Genomic DNA, 21,476 nt, shown 5'->3' with positions numbered 1-21,476 from the left:
TTCATAAATAATAAATTTTTTGTTTATTCTATAGAGGAGACATAAATAGTTATACAAATATTAAATACCAAATAGTCAGATGGGTTCAATTAAACCATAACATATTGACATGTAATCATGAACATGTAATCTTTTCAATCAATACTAATTGGTTAAATTAAACCAACCAATACTTATCAAACTTCAGTTTAAAAAATTTAAAGAAATTAAATGATGAAGCAAATATTTTCTACTTTGCCAAACAAGTCCTTTTTCAAAGTTCAATTATAACAAAAAAATCATCGAAACAAATAAATAATACATAATAAACAATGAACAAAAACTTTTTATAATAAATAAGACTAGGTGATCAAAAACACACCTTTAGTCATATTAATAATCAAAATATAATATTTGAAAATATGTATGAAAAGTTTGATAAGTAGTTAGGTAATCAGTCAGCTATAACCTTTCATCAATTAGGACTATCAATGCCATGGGACAATCAAAAAACAAAAAGTTAGGCCATTTTGTTCTTTTGCTTTAGTTAAGATCACCATTGTCGATTGAAACTAGCAATTTTCTATCATGAATAAATAACATAAAAAATTCTAAAGACTCGATCACATGATAACATGATCTACTTTTCAAATGACTCAACATCAAACACTCAATATATAGTTGCTTTTGTCCTTATTCTATTATAGATGACAATTAAAATTTCAATTCATCTTATCTTATAGGGTCTAGGGTTTAGAATTGAAGGTAATTTGAACATGATAAAAAAGAGATAATTAATCAAGCTTAGAATGCATAAAATACAGACATTAAGTAAACATGTATGTTCACAAAAGAGAAAATTCCCATATTGCATAATAATTTACATAAGCGATATCTATAAACATTGATTTCAAAAAAGCAAATCAATTTAGTATCAAAACATTCAAGAAAATAATACGTTGCAGTTGAAAAGAAAGGTCACAGAAAAAGCTTTACAATATCTGCTGATCATAGCTTGGCTCAACGTCGAATCATAAATCAATGCAGCCGTCGCAAACAATAAACAAAGACACAATTATACTAACGCGAACATAGAAGCATTTGGCTTAAAAAACAAAAGTCTCATTTGGCAGAACAAATACATCATAATGTTTTAGAAATAGAGCAAATGTAATTAATGTATGTCACACAATGTTGAATTGAAAATTCGTGCTACAGATGTTATTTGTGTTACCGGAACATCAAATCAGAACAAGAATCCAAACAACACTGAACAGCAGAACCCAATAGAAAAGTAACATGTCTAGGTCTTTGTCTATGGTAAAACAAATCAATTTCCAGTTCTGAGCCTCAGGTTAAGTTACTGAAACATTGGGAGACTCATAATTAACTAACAAATGTCATTGTGCAAGTGACTATGAGAGAGGCATCTTCAGGTTAAAATGGCATCTACTCAATTGGCTTCCTCTTCCTTCCAAGAACTGAAGCTCTTTGAAGCCTGGGGCCACCCATCCGCCACTTCTTAAAGGCTGCCATTGAAGACTGAGCTGCCTCATACACTACAACGTACAATAAAATAACACCAATATTTATACATGTAAAAGGCATACAAGTATAGAATAAACAAGAAAATGACTCACAATTGGTTTCTTCTTTTGTTAAAAGTGTCAAGAACTTGGAAGCTGCTGTGTATGCAGCAGTGTATGCCTTGGTCAAGATCTCTTTGTACCTGATCTTAAATGCAGATAAGAGCAAGACTTCAACGGTTTTATCACCAACCCTGTCCCGTTCAAGTAAACGTTAGTGAGATTCCATTTTACTTTCCATATGCAATACATGGTTATTAACATGCTAAATTTTAGCACAACGATAATTAACAAAACTATCTGGTAGCAGATTAAATATCAAGAAGCAACCGACTACTAGCCTAACTACCTCAAATTCAGTAAGGTTTACGCTTACAGTTTCTTAATCACAATCAACAGCGAGCATCTAATGTTCACAATTTAGTTTTAGAACCCATTTGAAGCAGTGACTCATAATAACCATCAAGTTGTTCCAACAAATAGAGATAAGCCACAAAACACAAACTTCTGAACTCAAAATGAGGAGCAAACTTACCTATCATTATTTTAAAGTAATCTATTAAACAACTTCAATTAGAGATCTGAAAAATCAAGAAACTTGATAGGAAACTGAAGCAACTATTAAGGTCAGAAAGCATGTAGAAACTATGGAACCAGAATGATAACATGAGTACAAAGATTACAGCTATTCAACTATGGTCCAGATCCACTTTGGTTGGAGAATATGATAAACTGTGGCAATAAAACCAAATGATTGAGTGTGCATGCAATCTCAGAGAACCTTGATATCCCCAAGGCACATATTTTTTGCACTTGCAAATTTGCAGAAGGCTAGATTATGACAATGCCAAATTTGTGCCAAAAAAAAAAAAAACACTCACCATTGCTTTCAAACTCACATAAGCATAGAAGAAAGAAGTTAAGTGACTCTTCTGATGTGAACTTAAAATTTCTTTTCTTTGGAATGAACCAAACAACATGTACTATGAACTAAAAGGCTCAGAGGAGAGACTCACAGCGGCGCTATCTTGCATCCAAATTCATAGAAAAATGGAGACCGAGATTTAAGATCCACACATGCTGCATCAGCTTGGATTTCCAGCCTTGTTCTGGTATGAAAAAGCACCAGCAGCCACACAAAGAGAAGTAGAAAAACAAATAAATTATTTAGTCTTTAAAACTAGATGCCGAACAACCAAATGCGTAAGTCAATCACCATGCTTGCACTGCAAATAGGACAGTTATGTAAAGAGTAATAACCATTCTGCTCAATAAAGGAACACCCAATTCAAAAACCACACATAGCTTATGGAAAGGCAAACAATGGAGGCAAAAATTGCACATCTGACAGAACTACGACAGCTTGCAAAATAGAGCTTTGGAACAAAAATCCTAGATGCTATTATTCATCATTAATCATCCAACATTTCCAGTTTTTTCAGGTTGAACAGTTAACTAAAATTTGTTTACATGAGCAAGACAAAAAAATAATGTCAAAGAAAATACTCAGTACCCTTTATTGAGAGATAATCCCGAACACATAGCAAATGAAAATTCAACACGAGAAACACAAATTCGATTCAATTTTGGAAAGGAACTCCCACACATTAAACACAAATTAATTGCCTAATACTATATCTCGAGAACAAAATTAAAAAGTAAATTACTTTTGGTTAAAACAGGCGGGAACGCTTATCGATACAGCTTGCCTTAAGTATAATTCCTGAGCCAGCCATAAAGGTAGCTCCACCTTTGCACCTTGTTCAACCTGATAACCAAACAGGAAAAAAACCAAAAAAACAACAAAAAAAAAACCTTTGAAAATTTGATCAATTAAGCGTCGATTCGAACTAAAAATTCAATAACTTCGAAAGAAAAATTACAGAGTTTGTTTCAGAGCTCGGATCGATTATCACTCCGTTTGCTGCTTTATGAAATACAACTGGAACAAACTTAAAGAAAAAAAAGAAAAATCATCAAAATAAGGAATTCAAGAATGAAAAAGCAAGGAAGATCAAGAGAAAAAGACATTCATCACCTCTTCCTCAGTAAGAATATCATCAATGTTATAGTAATTTGCCATTTTTGTTCTTAATTTATCTCTCAGTTTCTCTTTCGGTTCTGAAAACCAAAAGAGGAGGAAGAACTTGTCAATGGTGAATTTGGGGATCGTTATTTGGGAGGGAAAATTAAATGGAAAGGCGGGAATGGTAATGGGCTTTTGCCCGCTGGATCTCATGGGCTTCTCATCCAAGCCCGATAGTTTTCAAAAGCCCAACCTGGCCCAATATTAAAAAGCAAATTACACACTGTATGTTGCTCAATAAAATTATATTTATTTAATATTTACACACATATAAATTGCATAAATGAAATATTTAAATTATATAATATAATTATATTTATAATCAATTTTTTAAAAGAAAACGATTGAAAAACGTTACCGTTTGAATTCATAATTTCTTTCTATCCCAATTGAAGTACATAATATAGAGATTATTATCAACAAGATTTTATTTTTCCATCAAAATAAGCAAGAATTTTTCATTTTGGATAATTTTGATTTCACCTTCATGGATTCAGTCTTTTACTTTAGAGATATTCCTATACTATTTTTATTATTTTTACATTAATATTTGTTTAAAACAATAATAAATATATTTAAAATTTTAATAAAAAAAATCTCGATAAAAAAAATAAACTCACTATAATATGTGGACAACATTTACTAAAATTTAAACTCTTTTAAGAGATAGAACTAATATTTAGTACTAAGCCTATAAATTAAACTTGTTTAGGTTTATTTTTTGAGAGGTTAAAGGTTCCAGATATACTTTCTATTAGCTCTCAACTGTTCTCTTCCACTCTCTGTAAGTTTTTTTTTTTTTTTTTGTTGATGTTCTTTGATTTTTTTTATGAAATATATATATATATGTTTATTTATATTCTTTTACAGCTCATAATCATGAATAAATTTTACAAGACTTGTAACCCTGAAAGGGATCTGGAAAATCACGATGAGTGGGAGAATAAGGACGATGAAGAGCGGGAAGACCATTACCATGAGTTGGAAGATGATGAGCCAGTGAAGGAGCAGGAGAAAAAGAATAGACTTACTATTCTCGTCATAGTTATATATTTGTTGTTATTCGGTTTAACACTAATTACAATTCGAAAGGTCAAATCTTGTGATATTAATCCAAGATCAGAGGTTTGGTAAAAAAATCGAACAACATTCAATTATGATCGTTTATAAGTTCTTACGAAAATGAGAGATCATAGTAATTTTATGTGAATGAGATTGAAAATTTAAATGAGACCCTATCAGCTCGACTTATAAGAATGTTTTTATTGTTATTAATATAATTTAGAGGTTGAATTTAAATTGAGTTGCCTTGGTAATTTTATTTTTTTTTATTATTATTATTTATACGTTCAAAAATTTCTCAAATTATCGAATGTTTAGTCATGGGCTTTTGCCTGCTGGGTTCCATGGGCTGCCTCATATCAAGCCAGATAGTTTTCAAAAGCCCAACCTGGCCCAATATAAAAGGCCAATTACACAGTGTCTGTTTGCTCAATAAAATTATATTTCTATTTATAACCATATATTTATTTAGTGTTTACACATACATAAATGCATAAATGAAATATTTAAATCACATTTATAATCAATTTCTTAAAAAGAAAACAATTTTTTTATATAAAAATTTGTCAATATCTGTGATTGGTTCTTATTCTATTTATATATTCAAAATTTTTCCAAATTATATCTCTTCACTCATTTTTTTCCTTACATTATCCTCAAATTTTTTTATCTTTTTCAATTATTTTTTATAAAAAAAGAAAAATAATTTAACATTTGCCTTGATATGGTTGAGACTGTGACACGTGATTTCATCTAAAAATGATGGGACAGAATTATATTGAAATAGACAAAACAAATTTTTCTTTTCCTCGTCTTATTTAGAAAAAGTACTATGAAATAAAAATAATTAATAAAAAGAGAAAGAGGGACCCGCCGTTGACGTGTACAGCCTAGAAGAATAAAGCTAAAAAGAAAGTGCACTTTTTCCCCCCCGATATTTATTTTTTGGGAAGATATTTTCTGCCCAAGAAAAAATAAAAGAACTTTTTCCCTTTTTTGCCCCTTTCGATTGGAGTACAGCGTAAGATATTTCTTGTTTGCCTTTATTACCACTCTCACACCATGGCGCGTGGGTTCATCTGCCAACACTTTTGGGACCTAAAGATCTTCTTTGACTTTTTCGCGTTGCATTTTAAGAAAGTTTATTATTATTATTATAAATTATACATAAATAATCAGATTTTTATCATTAAAAAATAAAATAAAATAAATAAAATAATCTAAACTTATTTTTAAAATATTTAGTCCATTTGACTTTTTTTTTCGTTTATTTTTTACATGTACTGAAATAAAGTTCTCGTTTTTTTTGCATTAATATATAAATTTATTTTTTATGATTTTTTTATTTTATATTAAAAAATTGAATATTTGTATGATTAAAGGTATTCAAATTTTTAATGGAAGATAAAGGAAAAGGCTGATGTTGCTAATCGAATAAAAATTGATTATATATTTATCAAATCAAACAGAAAATAATTTTTATAATTATAATGATTTTATGATGTTTAATATAGTAATTTTAACGAGTATTATTAAGATATTTATTAGAAATTTTTTTATTAAATAACAATTAAATCATTTTTTTCAAATAAAATGTTTAAAATATAAAAGCTTTTAAAGTCTAAAAGAATCAAATTTACTTTTAAAAAAACATTTTTATTGGTTTTTATTGGTAATTCCCCAAAGATATTTAACGCACGTGAGAGACATGGCAGTTTACCTCGTTTTCCGTAGAAGTAAAACAATTTGGCACTCGCTTTGGTCGCGCGTTAAGTGGAGCTTCCTTCCAAGTTCCACCTCTTCCCATGGTGACCCCGCCTCCTTCAATAATTTATACCCCAAACTTCCCCTCCCCCCTTTCTCTCTGTGCAGAGACTCATAACCAAAACCTCAAAACCAAGCAAAAATGGTCTGATCACCGTACTCTTCTTTCCATGCACATGACCAAACTCAATTCCTCCTATTGAAAGAAGAAAGAAGAATCGAAAGACATGGCCAACAAGCCGACAAGCAACAGGAAGCTGAAACACCACCGGGACCAAGATTTGGAGGAAGTGGAAGGAGACCCTGAAGTTTGGGCAACGTTCGACAAGAGTTTCAAGCAGGTCCAGTCGGTTTTGGACAGGAACCGTGCCTTGATTCAGCAGGTCAACGAGAATCACCAGTCCAAGATTCCTGACAACATGGTGAAAAACGTTGCACTCATCCAAGAAATCAACGGGAACATCTCCAAGGTCGTGTCGCTTTACTCTGATTTGTCTTCCAATTTCTCCACCGTGTTCCACAACAGGAATGATGACCACAAGAATGGTGCTGGTGGTGGCAGGATTGACTAGTAGAAGTGGGAAAGGCTGAATTTTGATTGAGCAAAACACAAAAAGTGTGAACTTTTATCATGTCCCTAGTTATCATTACTGATTTTATTTTGTTGCTGTGGTTCTTTAGTTATCTTTTCTATAATAAAAAAAAAAAATGAAGGGTTTTTAGGTATTTAATGTGTCTTGTTGGTCTATCCAAGAATAATTGCTTGTGTCCTGTTTCATGTTTGTGATTTGTGTTCCAAGAACATTGTTGAGATAATGTGGGGATTTATTTTTTGTTTTGTTATTATGAGTTGATTTCTAATATTCGTGTGATTTTAGTTGATTTTCTGTGGCGGATTTGGAGTTAAAAGGTTTCAAAAATTGATGCTTCAAATAGGAATATTTATCATTTGCAGATATACGTATAAGTGAATTTGGTGGTCATGGGAATTTAGACTCTTGTTATATTTAAGTTCACAAGATATCCCTGCTGATTCATAGGGTTATGTGTAGAATCTTGTAAGATGAGCTTGTATGGTTTGGTTGGAGATGAAGATTCAGTGTGTTATGAACCCTGGAACAAAGGCCTAGTTTTTCCAGAACATTTTTCCAGCAAGTATAGGAATCTTAACATGATTCGTTAAGGAAGCAAAATGGCATGGCAGGTGATGCTTAGTAATGAAACTTTGACCTCTTTTCATCATTTGTTGATGGAAAGTTTCTTCTAAATCCTAACAAGCTATCACTCCCGTTGTTCACCATGGCAATGGGGTTGATTCATTTTTCGCTGTTTCCTTCCATAACACATAGAAAGAAGCAATCAGTGGTGAACTAAAAGTGGTCAGACTGAAGACTTCCGATCCAGTATAAACCTGTTTGCAGTGATCTTATTTTGTTGGCTATGACAATGTATTTGTAGTTCTGAGGAAACCAAATAGGTGACTTCATCAACTTGGCATGCCTTTTCGGGTTGGAGGAAGATAAAGAATCAGCATATTGTTTCTATCAGGAAGAATATTGTAAACAGAGTGATCCCATGGAAATTCAACCGATTACAGTAAAGCACAAAAGTAAAGATATGAAGGAAATATCTTCAAATCAAGATAGGAGTCTGGGAATCTTAGGTTTTTACATTTGCTTGAAAACAACGTGTGTTATTATATAGGCATCTCACCACTGTCTACAATGACAACTTTACTTTTCGGCACCCCACTCTGTCTTCCTTCGCCTTCAATCTTGTAGACAACATCCATTCCAGCAAGCACCTTGCCAAATACAACATGACGTCCATCCAACCTTTCAAGGAAATCAATGGCATGTGTTGTGAGTTCGAGAAAATCTCAAAAGACGCCTTAGAAATGCAGGTTTAATAAAAGGCAATGCTCAATGTGAACTGGCCTTTATGCAAATTTATGATTTCACAGCCACAATATGGAACTGCGAAAAGCTCATGAGTAAAATGGAAACAGGATTGACACAAACAACAGTCACAAGATAAGAAAACTGATGTTGCTCATTTCAGAATCTTTCACAAGGAAGAAAAATAGACAAAAAGTCACACAATGCTATAAACTTAAATACGTGGTATGGAGCCAAATAAAATACCAGCTGGTTGTTACGGTTGTAATGAAGAATTGTGATCCATTGGTGTCTGGCCCAGCATTGGCCATTGAAAGCAGTCCTGTTCAACAATGAAGAAAATTTTGAAATGTAAAAGAACATACTTACTACAGGCCTTGCCATTTGCAGCATTCAAGTACAATGTAAGACCAATTACTAATACCTCTTTCAGAAAGATAGCAATGAAGGAAATTTATAAGGTACACAAGGATCACAACTTACCAGGTCCATCATGCTTTAGTTTGAAATTCTCATCAGCAAACTTTTCACCATAGATTGACTCTCCACCACGACCATCGCCGTGAGTAAAATCACCACCCTGGATCATAAAGCTGGGAATAATTCTATGAAAGGTGCTCCCTTTGTAATGGAGATGCTTCCCACTGTTTCCAGTTCCTTTCTCCCCTGTGATACAAGGGATGAATATAAGTAGGCAGTTATAAGTAGTAAGTTTCTCCTAGATGACTAATCAGAGCAAAGAAAAAGTCAGGCATCAATACTTAAGCAAAGATCAACTTTTAAATTAATTAAGGCAATCACGTTCCTTCACAAACTAAACTTTCGAATCCCACATGTTACATATGTCTTGATTTTATAATCCCATGCATCTAGATTCCATATAGCATTGCCAATGACTGCCAGGATCAGACAGGTATTTTTGCATTAACTTTACAGTGCTGAATTATTCAAAGATATGTTGCTTTTATGATCAAATATCCGCAACTGATGAAAAGATCATCCCTTCATTACGCCATACTTTACTAAACCACAGGTATCCTATCAAGACATTATTCTGAGTGCTTCATATTTGTGAGAATTAAGTCATGTTACTTGGAGCACATACTTTATGAAATTGTAGTAGCAGCACATACAAAGCCATAAAGTTATAACATATGAAGGGAGCAAAAGTTACTTGGCTACCCGTGCAAAGGGCTCGGAAGTTCTCTGCAAAAAGAAATAAAAAAAAAACAAATTATGATTAGTAAGTGCATTATCTTTTCAGGAAAAAGAAAATCAAAGGACTGCAAAGGTTCTTGAGCAATGTACCTGCAGTTTTAGGAACAGTTTTCCCAAACAGGCCCATGACTATTCGACCTGAAAGAAAAGAACCATGAACATATGATAATTCTGTGAGTGTATCTATTGGACCTTCCAAGAAATAACTGTGAAGAAGCATAATGTGAACATTTTCTTACTAGTTGAAAAGGTTTAGAATAAAAAGAAGGAAAAAGACATCAAAAGGAAATAGAAAGTAAATTTGAATAACTATTAATCAAAGCGCGCATGCAAAGGAATACAATCAGTTAACCATTTCCATATAAAATTTCAACTAACTTGTCCTAATCTGCTTGGACAAAGATTTAACTCAACTCATACTGCAGCAAAAGAAAATCTTTATGTTGTTAGATGAATGCTTTGTTTCATCAACTAATCCTCCTATCATTCTAACTGATGATTGCATGTTTCATTTCAAGAATCCAAATTTATAATTCGACAATAAAGAGTCTACTGCAGAAAGACTAATGCAGCAATACAGCTAAAAAGCCTACTACTACATACAAAGAGATGGTGGGAAAATTAATTAAGGAATAAAAATGGAAACTTTGCAATAAGAGCTAGAAAAATTCAGCTATTTAACCTATAATTCAGCTATTTAACCCTAATCCCATTTTTACAGAAAACAAAAACAAAAGCATACCAGCAGATTTTCCATCGATCTGGACATCAAAGTAAACTTTATGTGTAACTTCTTCTGAATCATCCTCAACTACCTGAAAATACATTAAAAAAAAGACCAAATCCAATTCAAATAAATATACCCAATGAATTGAAAAAGATAAAAAAACCAAATTACATGAATGAATTAGCAAACCTGATTGAGCTTGGGTTCCGAAATTCCAGCATCGCTTAACCGATTCTGAAAAAACCAGCAAAATAAAGGGAAAAGAAATCATTTTTGCACTTTCTTTCTTGGAGAAGAAATAAAGAGGAGGAAAAAGGGTACCTGAATCAAAGCCAAGGTTCCAAAAAGAACTAGAATCCACAACACAGCTACCGAAACCACTCTTGTTTTGGTCGCCATCTCTGCTTCTGTTTCTCAGCAGCTTCAATGGGGGAAAAAGATTGGGGCTTTTTGACTTCTGCAGTGAGTTGATTCTTCTAGCAGGGAATCTTGGATTTCATTCCTCGGGAAGTTCAGTTGAAAACTGGCTGTTGGGTAACTTCGCTTGTCATGCCATGTTTCTTTGTCTGAACGAAAACCATAAAGATATCGTAGCAGGTACTATATTTTTATTAAGTACTATGAACACTATATCTAATAATAAATTAATTTATATCATAGTCGTAAAAACAAATTTTTGCAAAGAAAAAGTTTGTTTCTGATAATTATTCATTTTTGTATTGACTTAATTTACTTTTCAAAAAATTTAAAGATGTCTTTTTCATATCGATTCGATGCATTTAAGATTTTATTCTTGAAATATTTCGTGCAAATATCGAACTTTGATTAAAAAAATTATTTAAAGAAATTATAAAAGTGGAACCCTTTTAGAGCAAAGACTATGCTGCAGCCTACAACAAATACAAGGGACATACCAAGGAGTAGCACCAAAGTACAAGAAAGAAAAAAAAAAAAAAACTGTGGTCTAAATCAGCAGCATCAAGGTAAAATTACAGGCAAGAGAAATCTAAGCAGACAATCTTTCAATCAAACCCCAACTTGTGGCAAAGGATCTTGTTTACAGGTTTATTATTTGGTACATTTGAGAATGAGAGGCAAATCAAGCAGTGAAAACAGTAGAAACAGATGGGGTCTTGCTCTTGCAATGCCAAGGATCATAAAGCTTCAAAAGATTTGCTCTATGAGCCCAAGAAAACTTTTGGCTTCCTCTCTTCAGCTCCCTCTCCACCTTGGAGCTTTATCTGTGATGTCTTGCTGCATTCTTCAGGGTCATGTTTTTACGTTTTGGCAAATCCAAGGATGATCTAAACAAAGATAGCAAAAGAAAAGATACTATGAAATTTTGGGCTTCATCAGTTCACTTTAAAGCAGCAAAGCATACTCACTTTAAGCTGAATGCCAGGTCCTCAATTTGCCAAGCAGCTAAATTAATTCAAATTATTTGTTTATATTCAGCTGCAGAATCTATAGAAAGTTCATACTTACTTAACACTGCTCCAGCAGTCAAGCGTTCTGAAGGTCGAAGGCATAACATTTTTCGGATTAAGTCCTTTGCACTGTCAGATATTTTAGGCCATGGCTCTGATTCAAAGTCAATGTGCCCTTTCAATGTTGCATCAAATTGTGCTTGAGTTGTTTCTGAAAGGTTAAGCAGAATGAATTTCCAGCATTTGGAAGACATTTTAGAATAGAAAGAAAAAGCTTTGTTTTTTTGCCATGACTTTCATGCTTTTTAACAGTAATTTTTTGTGGAGTGATTGTTGCAGCATAGCATACCATGGTTCATAAGCAAATACCTGCCCAGAATGGTGGCACACCACTTAGCAATATGTAGAGTATAACCCCTGCAGACCACACATCTGCCTCTGGTCCATAATGCTTGTTGATTACCTCAGGAGCCACATAATATGGACTTCCGACCCTGTCAGTAAACACTTGGCCTAAAGCAGCCATGCAGCACCAATCCACAGACAATGTTAAAGGAACTTGATTCTCTTGTTACTAATTCATTGTTAAATTAAGAATATATGTATATTCCTGACCTGGTTCAAAGAAGATAGAGTATCCAAAATCAATGGCTTTGAGAGAGAAATCATCGTCTTTGTTTACCGACACGAAATTCTCTGGCTTTAGATCTCTATGCATAACCCCAAGTGCATTGCAGGCCTCAATCACCCCAACAATGATCTTTATCAATTTAGCTGCCTCTCTTTCACTGTAACATTGGCTCCTCTTTTTTATTCGATCAAACAAGTCACCTCCAGAACAAAGCTCCATTACAATATGCACATACAAAGGATCCTCATAGGCACCTTTGATCTCCACAATGTTTTTCTGACCTGCCAAATGCTGCATTATCTGGACCTCTCTTCTAACATCCTCCGCAGCATCCTTGGAAATCAAATTTGCTTTCAGTATAGATTTACATGCATATTTAATCCCAGTTGCAATCTCAGTACAAACAAAAGTAGCCCCGGATTGTCCTTGTCCTAGCTTCCGCCTGAACATGTAAAGGTCATGAATATTAGGAGTCTTATGGCCTAAAATATGATGAGCCTGCAGGCTGTCAATGTTGTAACTGATCTTGACAGGGTTCTTGTTGAGCTTGGAACTGGAAAGTTTCTCCTTTTTCATATCGTAGCCCTGATAAAATTCTGACCTGAAAGATCTAATGCATGTGTTTCCCATGAAACTGATGACAGAATCACGTTTGATACTGCAGCAAGGGCAGAACTACTGGCCTTGGATCAACTCTCTGGCTTCAATGTGAAGGCTGATGATAATTAATGGGCAAGATATTTATAGTATTACCTTCACTCGCTCAAATATCACAACATGCAAAGCATTTGAAGTGGATAACTTAATGTAGTACAGTTCCATGTACCGTGAAAAAGGAAAAAAGGTCGTACAGGTCAATGCTCTTAAAATTAATTATCAGAACCAAATACTTTAGCTGTTGGCAGCACTTTCTCTTCTCGGCCAATTTTGGAGGTTTTGGGAAAACTTTCCTTCCACTGATTGGGAAATCCTGGGTTCTGATGTTGCTTTTATCTGGTTGTTTTCTTTGTAAAAAAGTTAAGGAGTTCATTGGAAGGACTTAACAAAGTCTTTAGTTGTCGATGATAACGGTGCTCTTCTTTTAGTTCTAATTATTCTTTGTCATCTTGGGAGTTTCACAAACAAAAGCGGGTGTTCCTAAGATTAGAAAGGAATGTTTCTTGTCTTTTCAAGGGCCCTAAAGGTTTCAAAAACTTCTTTTTACAAGGCTGCAGTGACTCTCAATTGACTTTAAATGTTGAAGGGGACTAATCAACTCTATCTGTTCCTATAACTGATTCATCAACTAGCCGAATGAACTCCGGTGTTTGCATCGTCTTACAAGTCATAGGTATGCTTTCATCTGGATTTTTCGATTGTTATCTGATATCTGTCCTTGCTTTTTCATTGCTGATACTTGGCAAGTTGGGGTGTTTCATAGTTTCAGTCCCGGTGTAGCTTCATAGCAGGAAACTTTTCTTCATCAGGAAGTAGAGCTGAATCCAGTTCCTCATCCAGGAATCCATTATGGCAAATCCAAGGATGACCTAAAACAAATCAAAAACCAAAAAGATACCGTAAAGCATTTTGATCTGGATCCGAAATATCTTGAGAATGAAAGTTGCAGAAGTTTCAAAAAAGAGTAACACAATCATTGATTAACATCAGCTATGAAAATCAGAGATAGAAAATGCGTACTTAGCACTTCCTTAGCAGTCAAGCGTTCTGATGGTTGAGAGCATAACATCTTCCGGACTAGGTCTTTTGCACTGTCAGATCTTTGAGGCCATGGCTCTGATTCAAAATCCAATACTTGTCCTTCCAGCACCATATCTAACATATCCTTTTCTGTTTCTAAAGTGCATAAAGAAAACAAAAAAAGAAAGAATTTAATGCAATCCTAGTAGTCAACAAAGAAAAAACTCGTTACTGTTCTTGCTGTGGTATGATCTTAACAGAATAACAGCAGCAGCAAATCATTGTCACTGTACCTGCTTCAAACGGCAGCATACCACCACTCAGCAATACGAACAGTATAACCCCTGCAGACCATATATCGGCTTCTGGCCCGTAATTCTCATTAAGAAGTATCTCTGGAGCTGCATAATACAGGCTTCCTGCACTATCACTGAAAACTTGACCTGTGACAGAAAACCACAAAATATCAGCCTATTATCTGTGAATATCAGTTAATGAGGCAAATTGCTTGTCATGCAAGCAACGAAGTAGACCCTATACTTACAGCAACACATAATTATGCAAAAGTTTTAATGTTTTGCTCTTTACATGAGAAATCATTCATCTCGTGATCACCAAAAGACTACTTCAAAGTCTTTTGACGTTCAAACAAAGATTTATAATGTCAAAATTGATAAACAGACAGCTACTTGTCAACTATATATCAAGGACATGAGAAAGCTGTAACATGTTTCATAACAATATGATGTTAATATGCTTTAGATACATTGGTTCTAGACCTAAATATATATATATATATACATACATACTGCAATATCCATGGTTGCAGCTACTTAAACTGCCCCTAATTCATTCAAAACGTTGCAAAACTAAGTTTTTCACTCCCTAACTACCTGGTTTAAAGAACACAGAGAATCCAAAATCAACGGCTTTAAGCGAAAAAACATCATCCTTGTTAACCAACACAAAGTTCTCAGGCTTCAAATCTCTGTGCATAACCCCAAGAGAATGGCAAGTCTCCACAACCCCAACAACAATCTTTATCAGCTCAGCCGCCTCTCTCTCACTAAAATACGCCCTCTCCTTGATTAGGTCATACAACTCACCTCCACAACAAAGCTCCATGACAATATGAATACACAAGGAATCCTCATAGGCACCTTTGATTGTCACGACATGTTTCTGACCAGACAGATGTTGCAGTACCCTAATCTCCCTCCTGACATCCTCAACCTGCTGATCGAACTTCAGATTGCTTTTGGGTATCGATTTACATGCATACCGAATGCCAGTGGCAATCTCAGTGCACGAATAAGTAGTCCCAGTACTTCCCGTACCTAATTCACGACCAAAAGTGTAGAGTTTATGAACATTAGGAGTTTCATGGTCCAAGATGGTACAAGCCTTGTCACCTATGGTTTCTTTCTTGCTGGGAAAAACAAGATCAGGGTAAACAAGAATCTGAGGAAAGTTGCAGTTGGAATTGGAAGAACAGTCCTGTATCTGATCATCAAATTTGTCTCCCAGGAGGGAACCTATGCATGTGTTGCCCATAAAGCTGACAAATATAATAAAATTTCAGTATGGGACCAATTTATATATTTAATACAATTGAAAACATGCAAAGAGAGGAGAAGCTTCAGATCAATTAGATCATTCAACCGATAAAAGAGCAAGATCCCAGTATAATTTTACAGTGAATTTATATGCCTATCATGATAGACTTTATTCTTTTCTCCTTTATTAAGTAGAACTAGGAGTTTCCCTACTATAAAACCCTAGATAGTACCTAACTTGAAAAGAAAAAATCCAATCAACTTAGAATTCTTTTTTATTTTTTATTTTTTAAAATAAAATCACATTAAATAATGTTGTTCAGACGTAGTAGTCATATACTAAATTATTGTTGAGAAAATAAACATTAAATATGTATTTAAATAATTAAATATGGTCTTTATGCCAACAACTATATATATACACACAACTTGATGATTTCTTATTTTTTAAGAAATTAAAAGTTGAAATTTGAGTTAAAATTCTTGACATGCAAAATTGTAAATTGATACAAATTTGTTTGCTTTTGAAAAGGAAATTTAACAAATTTTAATTAATTAGAATCTTTATATATATATATATATATATAAAATAAAACCATGGTACTAGGATACTGTCTGTCCTGGTTTACTACAAGAAGAGAACGTTGAGTTCCAACGATCCAGCATCAAAAGCTCCACATTTCAAGGACCTTGAAAAACTCTCAATCTCTCTCTCCGTTGAATCCCAAAAGAATCCAAAGCAACCAAACCCGAAGAGCAGGAAAGAAGAAGAAGAAGAAGAGGGAAAGAGAAAGCAGCAAATTAAGAAACTAATAATGGGGAAGGAGAAGATGAACGAGAACGTTGACAATGGCAGCTACAACTACAAGATGTTCAACTTCTTCAACAGGAAGTTCAAGATCAACGAGGTGGAGCCTCCCGCTGATGTCTAGAAGGCTTTTGCCGAGTTCAAAGATGGTGAAGCAGCCGCCGCCCTCCACATGACCGCGGAGCAGCTCAAACGATTCCTGATGGTGCACCAGGGTGAGGTTGACCGGAACCTGGAATTAAGATGCAGAGCGTATCATTCAACAGGTTGTTAGCAGGAGACACCATGTGACCAATATGCTAGGCACTCGCTTAACCTTGATGATTTCTTTCACTTTCTCTTCTTTGATGATCTCAATGGCCCCATTAAAACTCAGGTTACATTTCTGATTTCTCCCCTTCTCTATCCCCTTGAACAAACGTCCATGCTTGAATACAATCTTATCGCTAATTAAATAGGATCATTTTTTGATTATTATGTTGCCTTGTTGATGTTCCATTTATGGTTTTTGTGCTTGATGATGATCTTATTGAACTTTTCTTTCTTTTCTGATATATCAAAAGAATGTTTATAGTGTGAATTTTACTGCTTCAGGTTTGACAGATGATATGTTATTCCAGGTACACCATGATATGACTGCTCCATTGTCACATTATTTCATATATACAGGCCACAATTCCTATCTAACTGGGAATCAACTGAGCTGTGATTGCAGTGAGGTCCCAATTATCAACGCTTTGCAAAGAGGTGTCAGAGTTATCGAACTTGATCTATGGCCACGTTCCACAAAAGATGAAGTTCTTGTTCTACATGGAAGGTAATAATGATTACCAAATTCAGAAATTTCCATGCCAAATAGTGATCGAATAATGGGGGCAGATGTGGTGCAGCAAATGTCATTACTCTTATGATAACAATGCTATGACAGGCTGTGACTTGTTTAAGAAAGGAAGGAAGGGAGTTGAATCCATAATCTAAGGCCTAGTTTGGCAACATCTATGGCTTGAAAAGCTGCACATTGCAAACACTAGTTTGAACCAAAAATTTCGAACCTTTTTGACATTATTGCATTTGCAAATTAAACCTGCTTTTAAGGACTCAGGTGCAGTGCCAAACTGTCCATTAATCAATTGTAGTTTATGTACAATCTTTATAGAATCAGCTTACTTGATTTCGGTAGTTGTAAATTGAAATTTCTCTCACAGCATCATCAATGAATAAATTGTAAGACCCTAACTTCTCCTGTGTCACTTATCAAGTGTTTGATGTCCATAAAGGAGTATGCTTTTGCTACTTCTCCTTACCCAGTTATTACAACATTAGAAGACCACCTTACACCAGAATCGCAGGCTAAAGTTGCTGAGGTTAGTCATCACTTGTTTTTGCTTTCAATTTTTCTCTTTGATGTTGTTTTTTCTATATGATGACCTCAAACATTTTCTCATGTCGATGCATTTGCCCAACAAAGTAGACCATTTCCAAGTTTTGAAATGAAAAATGGGTCACAAATGGATCATTTCTTCAAAAGGAACACAGGAAGATTATATGGGCCATGTTTGGCCCAACTAGAAAAATGGCCAAACTATATTCCTCACTTATATAATAGTCAATTACTAATGAATTTGATCCTAACTTATTAATAGCATCATTTTAAGACCAAAATAAATCTAAGACTTGCATGCCAACCTTGTAGTGAATTAAATATATATTTTTCTATCATATTATAGTATTCCCTTGGTCTCTTTCTCTTTCTTCTTTTTTTCTTTTAGAATATTAAAAAATATTGAACATCTATATTATAAAAAAAATTCAAATTTTAATATAAAATACATCAAAATCAAAATTTTTATCTTAATTTCCGTAAAATTTTAAGAAAGACAAACGTATAAACCCGAAAAGAGTAATAATGTTGGAACTAGTTAAAACTCATGTGCACCAACACAAGCATGTGTATTTCCAGCTTGTCATACATTAAACTTTCTTATTTTCTTAGTGCGATCATGGGTTTTAAGACATTGTGCTGTGATTTAATAGGTTTGTGTTTTCATTTGCTTATATTTCATCTGGATATATAAATGCAGGACTTCAGGAGACACCATGGACCTGCTGTTGATAAGCTGAAAGAACCAATCCTCACTGAAATTATACCTCTGCATTAGCAAGGCGATATGAGTTAAATTTCTCAAGACAGGATATATCATCTCTCTGGTTTCTGTGTAAGCAGGTAGTCATCTTCTTTTCATGCAAATTTTATAGTTCGTATCTTGTTAGAAATCAGAAATTGCTTTCACAGTTCAATTTTTTACTTATATTTTTGGTTCCTTCGGATTTCAAATATGGAAGGAAACATCCTTGTTGGATCTAACCGATCAAGCTTGCGGTATTATTTTCATACTTCATTACTCTTTATGAAGATTTCAAGGTACTATAACCCTCCATCGTCTATGTTTATGAAAATAATGGCTTTACTCTAATTCGTAAAACTTTCATGACATTCTCAGGAGAGAACTGTGCCGCCTCATTCAAAGCATGATTACAATACCCTTTGCAATGTGAATCGTAATCAGCCCAAGCCGAAGCCTGAAACCAGTAAGTTATCGCAACTACTGTTTCGTTGGCTCTTTGGGTTGGGGAACGATGATACACCGTCCCACAGAGTTGAATTGTAGTTTGCTTCTCAAGATACGGAAAAGAAGGTATAATTCCTACTCATTTTCCTTGTTGCCACTCCTTTCTTGGTGTGATTTTCGGCCACGGGCACCACTACATTCTAGCGGAGTTTCAATCTGGATTGACTCCAATGCTAACACAAAATGAAATTTTGCTACAACAAGAATTCTTGGTACGATAGGTTTTTCTGATTGAAGGGTTCATTGCGGAGTCAGATTCTCAACATTACAGTATCTTTTCTTTTCCTTCTTCGTTTTACTAGTTTTTTGGAAAAAAACAAATATTAGAGACGAGCATATGGGAATCTACTGTTAATTTGCAACAAAGGAAACTGCATCAAACAGGCTGATCAAACTGTTAAAATAATGGGAATTACATAGCTATGTAGCATGTTGCTAATGAAGTGTATTTTGTATATTTCATGCGTATGTGGTCGTTATATGAGAGATTATCTAAGCGTCAGACCTTGATTTGCTTTTTTATTGTCCTTATGTGATACTACTGCTCAGGAATTTTTGGTTCTTAACACTGAAATAAATGCAGAGCAGGAACTTGTTTTAATACCATTATCAGTCATTTTTAACAAGGTTTCATGATTATGTACTTTTACCTTCAAAGCCTCTGGCTTCCAGTTCGCGCCACACCTAAACCATTGCGCAGCAGCAGCAAATGAGATGGGTTAGATAGTCATCGCATGAACCTCTCTAGAAAAATGAAATCAGGATCACAATCAAACCCCAAAGCTTTTAAAGCAAAATTTATGGTGAAAATTCTTTCATCTGATCGTCCAACCATTGAATACCTCTAAGTTGAAAAGTTCTCTCAATTTCTTCCTCATGCAACAAGAGTAACAACAGCAGCCACAGATCAGGGAGTATACCATTAGATCACTGGTCGCTTGTTCTCGAGCTGTGTAACAATCATCAGACTTGGGATCTGTATCAGCTGTTTTTTATGTAACAAATTAACCAGGTTTAAGCAGAAGAAATCTCACATGTTTTTCCCTTGGAGACAACATTTGTTATGCTTGAGAAAACTCCACAAGGATATATGCAGTGCAGGTACTTAAGCCTGGAAAATGAAGCAAAAATATTTAGAATTATGGTAAAAAACAGAAGTTTTCCATATCAAATAAGCCAAAGTTTATGAAGACTTTTGTTGCAACTCACTTAAACAAGTTTCACTGCAACAATCGAAAAGATCAACCTGCCACTCGGATTGACATCGTTCTTCAGTCTTCAACCCAAGTTCTCCACCTCTAGGTTTTTCATTGGTCACGTACCTGTTCCGGGTAATTGCAACAATGGATTAATTCAATGATAGATGTATATATCTCGATATTCAAAAAATTGGGTTCGAATCTCTTTTTTGAGAAAATTTAGGATTTTCTCAGCTGAATGAGTTCTCTTACATTAGAGACAAGACAAAGCTACGAGTCACGTCGAAAGTTTTTACCCCGCTATGAAATAAGCTGGCTAATTGACAAGAAGCTTATGAACCTTCTTCCCAGGAAGCACATTAACAACATTTTCAGTGACATCGATGAGATATTCAATCACTCGGCACTGCTTAGAATCATCAATGGTTCGTGATCGCTGAAGCTTAACGTGCAGTTTCTCTTTTTCTTCTTGCAAAGCTTCCTGGAATCTCAGGTACATTATGTTTGCATCTTTCTTTGTTCTGTCAGGTTTAGTATAACACTCTGGGCTTCTACATCCTCTTCGTCCAGACTGTATTCCCTCTGACCCTGTTCGATTGCCTGCAAGCATTCCTCCAAGTTCTGGTTTAATCATTCCCAAGACAAAACTTCTTTTAGTTGTTCTGTTCATGTATCCATGGAAACTTGCATTGAACAGTGAAGTAAAATTGCACCGACAAACAGTTGATGAAGTCAAGGTTTTTTACAGAATCGGAGGTGTTCATGTCATCTGGGGCCCCAGCTCTGACAATTGGGACCCGAATATGAGTGCTACATCTAGGGCTAGGGGGGTGCCCTGGCTATCTTGGAATCGGAGGGGTCTTACGGGATGATAACGGGACCATCAAGTTGATCTTCTCCATGAAAGCTGGTTGGGGGAAGCGAATCTCGCGGAAGTTCTGGCAATGCGAGAAGTCATGGTCCTCTTTGCAGCATCATCCTGGGCCAAATCCGGAGGTATCAACATTGAGTCTGATTCCAAGAATGCAGTATCTTGGATTTCTAAGCCCATTAATGCCCCATGGAGACTAGGGCAACTTATTCATCAGATCACGGCACTCAAAGGTAAAGTCCTTGACAGGCAAATCCATTATATCCCTCGGTCCGGTGACGAAGTGGCAGACAACCTCGCCAAAACAGGGATTGAGAGGCCTAATGATCTTATTCGAATCCACCCTTAGCTCTTTCA

At 34.8% G+C, this 21,476-nt stretch overlaps 5 protein-coding genes and 1 pseudogene across 5 annotated transcripts; 1 reads left to right on the top strand and 5 right to left on the bottom strand.

Annotated features, from left to right (window-relative positions):
• Positions 1 to 1,079: 1,079 nt before the first annotated feature.
• On the bottom strand, positions 1,080 to 3,719 carry LOC18585860 (DNA replication complex GINS protein PSF3-like). The gene is made up of 6 exons (XM_007008915.3): positions 3,604 to 3,719; positions 3,449 to 3,517; positions 3,233 to 3,333; positions 2,582 to 2,674; positions 1,620 to 1,759; positions 1,080 to 1,538 (listed from the first exon to the last, which is right to left on the bottom strand). Exons 1-6 carry the CDS (start codon positions 3,646 to 3,648, stop codon positions 1,429 to 1,431), a joined length of 558 nt encoding a protein of 185 aa, XP_007008977.3. The 5' UTR covers positions 3,649 to 3,719; the 3' UTR covers positions 1,080 to 1,428.
• Positions 3,720 to 6,505: 2,786 nt separating this feature from the next.
• Positions 6,506 to 7,323, top strand: ELF4 (EARLY FLOWERING-like protein (DUF1313)). Its single transcript, XM_007008914.3, has one exon. It carries the CDS (start codon positions 6,705 to 6,707, stop codon positions 7,047 to 7,049), a length of 345 nt encoding a protein of 114 aa, XP_007008976.2. The 5' UTR covers positions 6,506 to 6,704; the 3' UTR covers positions 7,050 to 7,323.
• Positions 7,324 to 7,997: 674 nt separating this feature from the next.
• Positions 7,998 to 10,917, bottom strand: LOC18585858 (peptidyl-prolyl cis-trans isomerase CYP20-1). The gene is made up of 8 exons (XM_007008913.3): positions 10,642 to 10,917; positions 10,510 to 10,554; positions 10,336 to 10,408; positions 9,684 to 9,731; positions 9,558 to 9,581; positions 8,859 to 9,041; positions 8,622 to 8,697; positions 7,998 to 8,312 (listed from the first exon to the last, which is right to left on the bottom strand). The coding sequence occupies exons 1-8, from the start codon at positions 10,717 to 10,719 to the stop codon at positions 8,174 to 8,176; spliced, it is 666 nt and encodes a 221-aa protein (XP_007008975.3). The 5' UTR covers positions 10,720 to 10,917; the 3' UTR covers positions 7,998 to 8,173.
• Positions 10,918 to 11,589: 672 nt separating this feature from the next.
• On the bottom strand, positions 11,590 to 12,954 carry LOC18585857 (calcium-dependent protein kinase 5-like). The gene is made up of 5 exons (XM_088802491.1): positions 12,910 to 12,954; positions 12,363 to 12,876; positions 12,117 to 12,260; positions 11,806 to 11,958; positions 11,590 to 11,624 (listed from the first exon to the last, which is right to left on the bottom strand). Exons 1-5 carry the CDS (start codon positions 12,952 to 12,954, stop codon positions 11,590 to 11,592), a joined length of 891 nt encoding a protein of 296 aa, XP_088658617.1.
• Positions 12,955 to 13,800: 846 nt separating this feature from the next.
• On the bottom strand, positions 13,801 to 15,609 carry LOC18585856 (calcium-dependent protein kinase 6-like). Its single transcript, XM_018128744.2, has 4 exons — positions 14,949 to 15,609; positions 14,349 to 14,498; positions 14,056 to 14,211; positions 13,801 to 13,904 (listed from the first exon to the last, which is right to left on the bottom strand). Exons 1-4 carry the CDS (start codon positions 15,607 to 15,609, stop codon positions 13,801 to 13,803), a joined length of 1,071 nt encoding a protein of 356 aa, XP_017984233.2.
• Positions 15,610 to 16,420: 811 nt separating this feature from the next.
• LOC148760211 (protein MID1-COMPLEMENTING ACTIVITY 2-like) lies at positions 16,421 to 21,012 on the bottom strand (annotated as a pseudogene).
• Between the last annotated feature and the right edge of the window lie 464 nt (positions 21,013 to 21,476).

Source organism: Theobroma cacao, chromosome 10 (genome assembly GCF_053813885.1).
Source record: "Theobroma cacao isolate CCN51 chromosome 10, ASM5381388v1, whole genome shotgun sequence".
Classification (NCBI taxonomy): domain Eukaryota; kingdom Viridiplantae; phylum Streptophyta; class Magnoliopsida; order Malvales; family Malvaceae; genus Theobroma; species Theobroma cacao.
This window is presented reverse-complemented; position numbering and strand designations above follow the sequence as displayed.